The 9,411-nt window shown below is 38.9% G+C and overlaps 1 protein-coding gene across 1 annotated transcript in view; it reads left to right on the top strand.

Moving 5' to 3' along the window:
• The first annotated feature begins 5,151 nt into the window (after nt 1-5,151).
• The window catches only part of LOC140743600 (uncharacterized), a 235,745-nt gene continuing 231,485 nt past the window's right edge, over nt 5,152-9,411 (top strand). The window contains exon 1 of the mRNA XM_073075014.1: nt 5,152-5,712. Coding sequence (XP_072931115.1) covers nt 5,235-5,712 — 478 coding nt within the window. The 5' untranslated portion in view covers nt 5,152-5,234. The remainder of the gene's footprint in view (nt 5,713-9,411) is intronic.

Below are 9,411 nucleotides of genomic sequence, written 5' to 3'. Positions count from 1 at the left end.
TATAATATAGCTTGATAAATGAGCTCGTAATTTCAAAGAAAAACGCCAGATCTCCATCGTTTCGGGGTATTCCGGGTTATAAAAAAAATAAGTTTTCTTAATCAGGCGCGGGAAAAGCTGACGTATATATTTCAGAGATTAATAATAGTTGATTTTACTCGAGCCATCTTAAATATTTATTGTTTGGAAAAATAACGTTAAAATATGTTAGTAGGTATGCTAAATAAGTTGGAATTCTAATAAGTAATTATACTTTTTGTCCCTGTAGTTCCGGGACCTGAATAGAGCGACGGTATCCCCTGCCTGTCGTAAGAGGCGACTAAAAGGAGCTTTCGGGGTTGCGGGTGGTAAGAGTGGGAGCTCGAACCACCCGGCTAGCGACCCCGGGAAGGACGGCGGTATGTGTGGTCGCATTCCGTTGTATACACCAGACGGTGTGGTGATACAAACTTACCTGGGCGGAGCCCGACGGGGCAGTGCGCTGAGAGGACTCCGGTCGCGTTCCTTTGGAGATCCTGGAGTCCTCTACGCAGCGCCAAGGACGGCCACCGGGGGGGTTTTAGTGCAGTAAAAGTCCCACATAACCGCGTGTCGCTTCCACGGCATCGGGTACCTTTTGAAGGTTTCCCCCTCAAGAAAAAAAAGGTAATTATACTTTTATCCCTGTAGTCCCGGGCCCAGTATATGGCTACGACATTCCATACCTTCCCTAAAAGACGACCAAAAGGCGTTTCCGAGGTTGCGGGCGGCAAAAGTGGGAGCTGTTTCCGCCCGGCCAGCGGGCCCGGGATGGACGGCGATATGTGTGGTCGCAGACCGTCGTACGCACTAGACGGTGTGGTGAGTCAATCTCATCTGGGCGGAGCTCGACGGGGCAGTGCGCTGAGAGGAATCCTGTTTGGAGATCCCGGAGTCCTCTACGCAGCGCCGAGGGCGGCCACCAGTGCCATTATATTTTATACTTTAATAATTTATATACTTACCTCAATTTTCTATACATACGTAAAACTGCTGATCACTGAAGACAATATCCTAAATTTTAATATTTCTATGCATTAATTGTCAAGTTTCCAACTTTGGTATGCAAGAATTGGTTAAGATTGATAATATAATTAACAACAGGCGTTAAATCTTTCTAATAAATAAAAATTCAGAACATAGTGATAAAAACACCGATTGGTGTGTTATTTTCTATTTATGAAGTGAAGTTGATGTGGATCGGTATTTAGGCACGTTAACGAAACGGCCGCTCACGAACAAAGAGAGCGAATTTTTCGGCATTGAATGGGTTAAGCTACCTACATAGCACAGAGCATATTGCATGCTTCAAAACATTTAAATTAAAAATACCTATCAATACTATCAAAAAAAGGATTAAACTTATACGTTGGTCGTGGGTTGCAAAGGAGTTTGTCCTAACTCCCGCTGTTTGATGACCCGCGTCACCATACCGGTCTGACGCGTAAAGGGTCCCGGGTTCGATCCCCGGCCAGACAGAAATCTAAATGATGAGTTTAGGTTTCTGTTTCTGGGTCTCGGTGTTTGTGTATTTGTCTTTGCGTGTGTCCATGGTACCCACGATACAGGGAATCCTAGTGTGGGGCTGTGAGTATAGAAAGCGAAAGCGTTTAACTTCTTAATATGGTTCATGTTTTATGTCATGGATTTCGACAAAATAATTAGGATTGTTATATGACCTTTTTTTTTAAAAGACGTGGGAGCGACATCGAGTTATGTGGGATTTTTACCGCACTAAAACCCCTCCCGGTGGCCGTCCTCATCGCCTGTTGGAGAACTCCGGGATCTCCGACGGAACACAACCGGAGTCCTCCAAGCGCGATGCCCCGATCGGGCTCTGCCCTAGGAGAGCAGTTTTCGCTCCTCCAAAACCATCTGTTGTTCACGACGGTATGTGACCACACATACCGCCGTCCTTCCCGGGTTCGCTTACTAGACGGTTCGAGCTCCCACTCTAGCCGCCCGCAACCCCGGAAGCCCCCTTTTAGTCGCCTCTTAAGACAGGCAGAGGATACCGTAGCTCTATTCTAGTCCCGGAACTACAGGGACAAGGATTGTTATATGACCTAGCATTGTTTCTGTTTAGCTCATATAGGTAATTTAGATATTATTTTTACTCGTACCCATTTGTTTTATTTTAGACTAAATGTGAAATATTAAGTTTAGGTCCCAAATCTTAGGCAGTTCTGATTTTTCAAGTTGAGGGACTATTAAACATTAATTATTCACTTGTATATTCAGGAAGGAACAGAACGCGAGGAAACTTCCATGTTTGCGGGTTTTTCAAAAAGTTCTCTAGGTTGCGTGCAATCTTAGCAGTTCAGATTTTTCCAAGACCTTCACACTTTAAGAAGAGACCCGTGTTGAGCAGTGGGACTAATCGGTTGACGACGACGGCGGAAAATGTCATTAAATACACGCACCCCCTTTGTATTTATATGTAAAATGTTCAATACCTACCACGTACTGTTTTATTTTTTAGAATCTCAAATTAAATGCTAAAACATATGTATTACATGTTAAAAATATTAAACATAAATTGAGGCATGATCTAACGTGCCGGGCGTAGGGCCAGGCAATTCCCTTAGTAGGCACATTCTATTTACGATATCGGAAAAGTGAAAAATAGGTTTTATCGGGTTCAGCGACGGCCTTTTCCATTAGTGTCTAGTTTATAGGAATCCATAACGGAGGTAGCGATTTCTCCAGTAATTCACTATCAATTAGTTAAATTGAATATATATTTATTTCACTTTATTAGTATAAATACATTTTACCTCATTTTATACGGTTACGTATGTACATGGTAAAAATGTTTCTACAGCGTGACAATAAAATGTAGTACAAAGTATTATAATTAACTGAGGGCACTTAAAACAAAATACTGATGCACAGTTAATAGAAAGAACAGGATAGTTTGGAAGGAAAATAGATTAATTTATCAGGATAAAATAACTGCTCCATGGATAAATATTCAAGGCGTTGCTAGCATTAACAAACAGAGAGACTAATTCGCGGTGTAAGAGTTTTAACTTTTTGCAAAAAATACGTTTTTAAGCATAGAATGTTGTTTATTCACAATATCATAATTATGAACCATTTCAACGTAAAAGCTCTTACGTTGCAATGTTCACACTATTTTTGCTCTCCTGTAAAATTGACAAAATGTAGATACGTTCATCTGACTCTTACACCGCGAATTTATCTTTTAAAAGCTGGGCGTTCGCTACTTTTTTATAATATAGGAGTAGCTCGTCTGCATGCAGTCTACCTGATGGTGAGTGGCTACTGTCGCTAATGGACATCTGCAAACATTCCAGATAAGATTAGATTCCTAGGCTGGAATGCCTCGAAAAAGTATTTCTCCCTTACCACACCTTTCAAACTAGAACAAAGCAGCGCTTAGCACTGCTTAGCACTGGTGTTATTAGGCAGAAATAGGAGTGGCGGAGGTGCCGCCGGAGTCGAACCACAACGAGTTCTACCATTACTTTAATTATAAGATAGCGTATTAGATAGCAGACATTGTAAAATTGAAACAGTATTACGAAAATCTAAATAGCAACTGACACATAAATACCAAAGTTTATTTAGTTTCCACGTAACTAGTATTACTTTAAATGCAGGTAAATAATCAAATCAACATGCTAGCTGTAAACATTGGGAGACCGGGTAAACTTTGAAAACCTCATGTAAGCCTGGTATTAGTAGAGCAGGTTGGTACAGCTGCTTTGCCAGTATAAATGAGGTAAGCCAACTTTACTGTACTCTAATGTCTTTCGATGTCAAACCCGCATGTTTCACTGCTGGACACGGGTCTCTTCTCTGATTAAGAGCTGTTTAGGCCACAGTCCACGGCGCTGGCCAAGTGGGTATTGAGATATTACGCACACTTGAGATTTTTTTTTAAGTACTCCATAGCGTCTAAGTTTTTTTTAAGATGTTCGTCCTTTGCCACCGGTAATACATTTTTTGCACGCTAATATAATTGAAAAATCCGAGGTGCCTGTTTGAATAAAGGACCCCCTGATTGGGAGGCCGAGTTTTAAGCCACTATGCTATTACTACCAATCACTGCTTTAACTAAGTAATAGAATGTTTAATATGTTGTACCTACACATTACTAATCTATGCTACACATAGATTAATGATTTCACTACAGTCTGGCCAGTGGTCTTATTTTTTGCCCCGATCGCATTGGTTTTTTTTTTCAAATATTGTTTATATACTGGTAATAAATAACTATCAATTTTACTAAAGTAATTATTCTCATTTATTTTCGTGTTTATCCTTATCTATGATTTCAATCCCCTATAACTAAAGGTTAACGATAATTTTAGAAAGTTATGCCTTATATGCCACAAATTGAAAAAAATAGTTGCCTACTCATTGAAAAGCAGCAAATTAGTTCGAAACTTACAAGTCTTACAGTAAGTGAGTTAAATATAAATGTTACAAAAAAAAAAACATGTTTTATAATGTACACTGTGGAAATAAAACAATATTTTTATTGAAAACTTTTATGGAGTAACGTAGTATTAACGATAGACCTCGCCATTCCGCCCCGACTTGCCCGATAGCGAAGCCGATAAGTTGTTTCAGTTGTAACTTCGACAAGTTTTTTATTTAAATGTCACGATTTCGACTTGTTTTAAAGTTTTTTTTACTTTCATATTTTTTGAATGTTATGATTAAACTGAACCTATCTACTATAAGACAATTCGTTTACTTCTTACAGATGAATATGCATAAATTTATACAATGAGTGGATGCGGTTCGAACCAGCTTACAATTGAACGCGAGGCAAATTTTAATAAATAGTAAATACCTCCTCTCTATGATTTATTTTCGTAGTTGTAAAGTTTTATATGTTTGAGTAACTTTAAAAGTTACTTAAAGTTAGTTAAAGTATTTTGTAAAATTTGTATTTTTTTTTATTAGCGCCGTCAAGACTGGCATGTGTCGCGACAAAGTAAAGTTTGGGTCGGCAATTAAAGTTTGGTGGTGGCATGTTTATAACGAGTCGGGAATCGTATTGGTGTTCCTCCATCGGCCGGCGCGGTGGCGGGCGCCGGTGCCGGTCCCTACGATCGATAGGCAGCGCGGCGTTGCGCTGCAGTCAGTCTTCGCTCCTCCGCTCGCCGGCCGTCCTCGGCTCCGACACGCGAAGCGATCCGACACTTTGGCGGCCGAACGTGCCGCGATAAGACGCGACGATGCGCGGCGATCGCGCCGCTCGCGACACGCGGCACAACAAGGACCACGAAAATTTAAAATCATCACTGAAAAAGGGCAGCAAATCCAAAAAGAATCGGGTGGTCTTCGATGAAAGTGCCAATGAATTTTTTGAGGCCGATTATATTATTGTCGTGCGAGATGAGTGCGGCTACTCAGACGAGGGAGAAGGCGAGGAATGCTCCGGCTGTGGTGCGTGCGAGCGTTACCAGGAGCCGGAGCCGGGGGCCCTGAGTCCTCCCGAGGGTTACAAGGATTTGGGGCTGTTCAATCGGGACGGGACCCTTCGGGAGCAAGCATGGTGGGAAGCTGGGGACGTGCTGCTGGTGGGCGAGCGGTCGGGTACGGTGTTCACTCCACAACATCTCCAGCTGCTGCGGCGGCTGCAGCGAGAGAGGATGCTGCGTTCGGCGGTGTGTGCCGACTGCGACGCGCACGCTGCCCTCCACCAGCCGCTCGGTGAGTCACCTCTGTCCTTGCCAAGGACGATCGTCGTCCGGTTGGCCTCTTGTATCATGTTTCTCGCCCCACAATGCTTGCGTTAGTTTTTAATCCGTTACACTGCAAACGCTACACGTTTTGCCATCATGACCGATGAATGTAAGAAACCTTATAAATATTCGTGTCTTTCATGGTCGATAACAAATAATTGAGTTTTTTTTCTTTTAAACTATTATATCTTACGTATTTTTATTGAAGAACGATTAACATATTAGCTTATTTACTTCCTTACATCAGTAAACATGTCAAACAATTATTGAATGTAAATACATGCTGCTGCGGCATTTGCTAATTAAATATGTGTAATTGTTACGCTACGCGAGAGGACTTCATACCCATGAACGCAACAAAACCCTCGTTGTTTGCCAATAAATACTATGTTAAGGAGCTGTGGCGAAAATATGCGTTGCGTCAAAATAACAATGGCCCGTTTAGTCCGAATCATTAAAGCATATAAAACCATTTTAGATCGTTATTAGAACAAGTGACGTCAGTGGCGTCGTGTTTTAAAACAGACAATCTATTGTGTCTATCAAGAGAATAGCTGTTATCGTACTGGCTTATGCCACGCTACATTTCGGCAAGAAATACGAATATGAGACAAAAGACAACCAAAAACGCACGGTACACTTATTTATAATATTCAGATGTACATATTTTTTTGAAATCAAGTTATTTAAAATCTTTATCGCTTATCTAAAATTTAAGAATAGATTAGCATTTCTTACCTCCTCGTAATAATCGAGATGTTACGCTGAATAAAACAAGCATTTCAGTAATATTGCATCGATACATGCACGCATGTACGCATGTGTATTCAAATTTCAAATATTTTATCGCATCAATTTAAAACCGCAACTGTTAACTACAGTAAGCGGTTATAGCCACAGGATTAATTTAAACTGAAACATAACAAGGTGTGTTTTACGTTTCAAAAATAATATACGTATAGATAACTTTAATTGTAAATAATACAATGTAAAGAAATCTAAACCGTATTTTCTTGCACTTGTACCTGTTATTATGTACGATTTAACTCAAACGAATTTTCCTACAATACAAATTGCTTCAATAAAAGTAATAATAGTAATAACAATAAAGGTGTTATTCCGAAACATTTATTAAATAGTTTAAAAATCCTTAACCTTCCACCACAAACATATTATACAATGCAAAAAGCCGCCATACTCAACAGCTGTCGAATAGTACGTAAGTTACTTACAAATAATGATGACGAAATGACAGACATGACTGACTTACCCGCTTTATAAACCACTCAAATGCACTTGGTGAAAAACCCGTGTGCCTGAAGGATTAACCCCGTAAAAGGGAGAAAAATTAGAAAACAATAAAAATAACAATAATAATAAAAGTAGTGAGTGTAACAAGTAATTAATTAAAAAAATCAAAATCCCGACTGCACCAAAAAGGCTGAAGTAGAATTTCCAAAAGCAGTGAAATAGGCATTTCGTTATTTTTATCCAGAAAGCCACATACAAAGTTTCATAGTAGGTGTCTGCTTCAAAAACAAAATATGGTCAAACAATATTATCCTATTTTATCCTCGTAGTGCTCATTTACGCTATATAAAGAACCTAAAAAATGTGTAAAATTCCAGCACGCTTAAGTTCAGCGGTTTCCCTTTGCGCCGATCTCTGGTACAGCAACTCACTCATTTAGTCAGACAGTCATCTTGATGTGTAGATACGAGTATATATGTACTAGCTGACCCGGCAAACGTTGTGTTGCCAAATAAATAAAAAAATGTTAAGGGTGAACAACCCTTATCACTTAGGGGTAAAAAAATATAGATAGTGGCCGATTCTCAGACCTACTGAATATGTATATAAAATTAGGTGAAAATCGGTGAAGCCGTTTCGGACGAGTACGGTAACAAACACGAGAATTTTATATATAAGATATATTATATAATGTATGTGTAATCTCCTCTTAATTTCCTGTATTTTGACACCCTACTCGATAGGTTTGGTTAACTTTTTTTAAAACGTGTTACTACTCGTATTTCGCAAATTAATCCACCATTTACGGTCTATAAAATATATAACTTCAGTAAATCAGAGTTTCGGTCATTATTTTACCTCGTTAGAGGTAGAATTTCATTATTTTTATCTAACAAGCCTGATGCAAAATTTCATAGTGTTTGCTTCAAAATTGACAACTGTTCAAATGAACTTTAAACCCTTATTTCACCCTCTACGGGGTTGATTTTTCGGCAGGCGATAAATAAGTGCGTCCTTGTTCCTATCCGGAAAGCCAAATACAAAATTTTATAGTAGTTGCTTCAAAATTAAAGGATTTCAAAAAAACTGTTTTACCCTATTTACCCTCTTTAGGGCAGAATTTCCAAAAGGCCTTTCTTAGTACTTATTCACGCTATATAGAGAACCTATGTGCAAAATTTCAGAAGTGTAAAGTCCTTCGTTTAGGCTGTACGTTGATTTCTGAAAAATGAAAAAGTCATTTAGTTAGTCAGTCAGTCAGTCACCTTGCTGTTTTATATATATACAAATATGTTTTTATAATCTCCGTTTAATTTCCTTTCATTTGATACCCTACTCGATAGGTTCGGTTAACTTTTTTTTTTAAATGTGTTACTATTTCGCGCCAAAAATCCGCCATTTTGTTTTTTTTTTTACTAACACCTATCTAAGGACACTCGGGCCATTGAGACAAATATAATGACATCTTAACTGTTGAAATTCATCCAGCCGTTTGTAAGATCGGATCAAATAAAGAAAGACAAACATACAAGATACGCGTGAAAAACATAACCCTTCCTTGGCAGTCGGGTAAAAAAGATACATGCCTAATCTCAGCTCAATCGGATACTGGGAAGTGGGTGAAATTTAGCTTGCAAGATTTCATTACAAACACTGGGACAGGTGAAACTAAATAACAGCTTATAAAATGTGACATGAATTGACAACACATGACAGTTAATGACATTTCAATGCTGGCCGAGTTTCTTCCTCCGACAAGTAGCATATATTCTTATGCGGATCATAGAGATATTGATCAGTATTATCCAGTTGATTAAAGCATCATAAGATCACAATTTAATACTCAAATCTTTCAGATAGTTCTATGTAACTTCGCTTGCAATCTTGCATATCACGGGACTGTGTCAAAGTACAGAACATAAGTCTATGTAATATATTACGGGAGATATCAGTGGATCCATACAAGGGAAGGTTTTCATACCGGAAGCCCTTCAATTCAAAAGGTTTTAAAGATTTACCTAATAATATAACGAGCAATACTTAATCTGATCTCCGAAGACTTTCAAGAAAATTGGCGACATCAAACTAACAAATTATGGTCGCATGTACAAAAGCTGAATGGTGCGTTCGACTATAAAGTGTATCTCCAAAATGTATCTATAAAAGGATTGACGGTGCACGCACTTTATAAATATATTTTACTTTCAAGGGAAAGTCATCTCGGTATGGAATAGTCACAATTTTTCCTTCAGCCTCTGCCGCTTTTATCTTCTTTAATCCTGCCGTCAAGCGATTCGTTTCATTTCCATACCTGGGATTATAAATGTATTTTAAATCGTTTTATTAAAATGTTAATTAAACATCCACTATGAATAATTTAACTCCACTATTGAAGCCCAAATGAAAGGGGTACAAG

The sequence above is a fragment of the Epargyreus clarus genome, unplaced genomic scaffold, assembly GCF_041222505.1.
Source record: "Epargyreus clarus isolate Ecla_fem2 unplaced genomic scaffold, WU_Ecla_fem_2.2 ptg000007l, whole genome shotgun sequence".
Taxonomy (NCBI): domain Eukaryota; kingdom Metazoa; phylum Arthropoda; class Insecta; order Lepidoptera; family Hesperiidae; genus Epargyreus; species Epargyreus clarus.
Note: the sequence above shows the minus strand (reverse complement) of the source record. Positions and strands in the feature narration are given on the sequence as shown.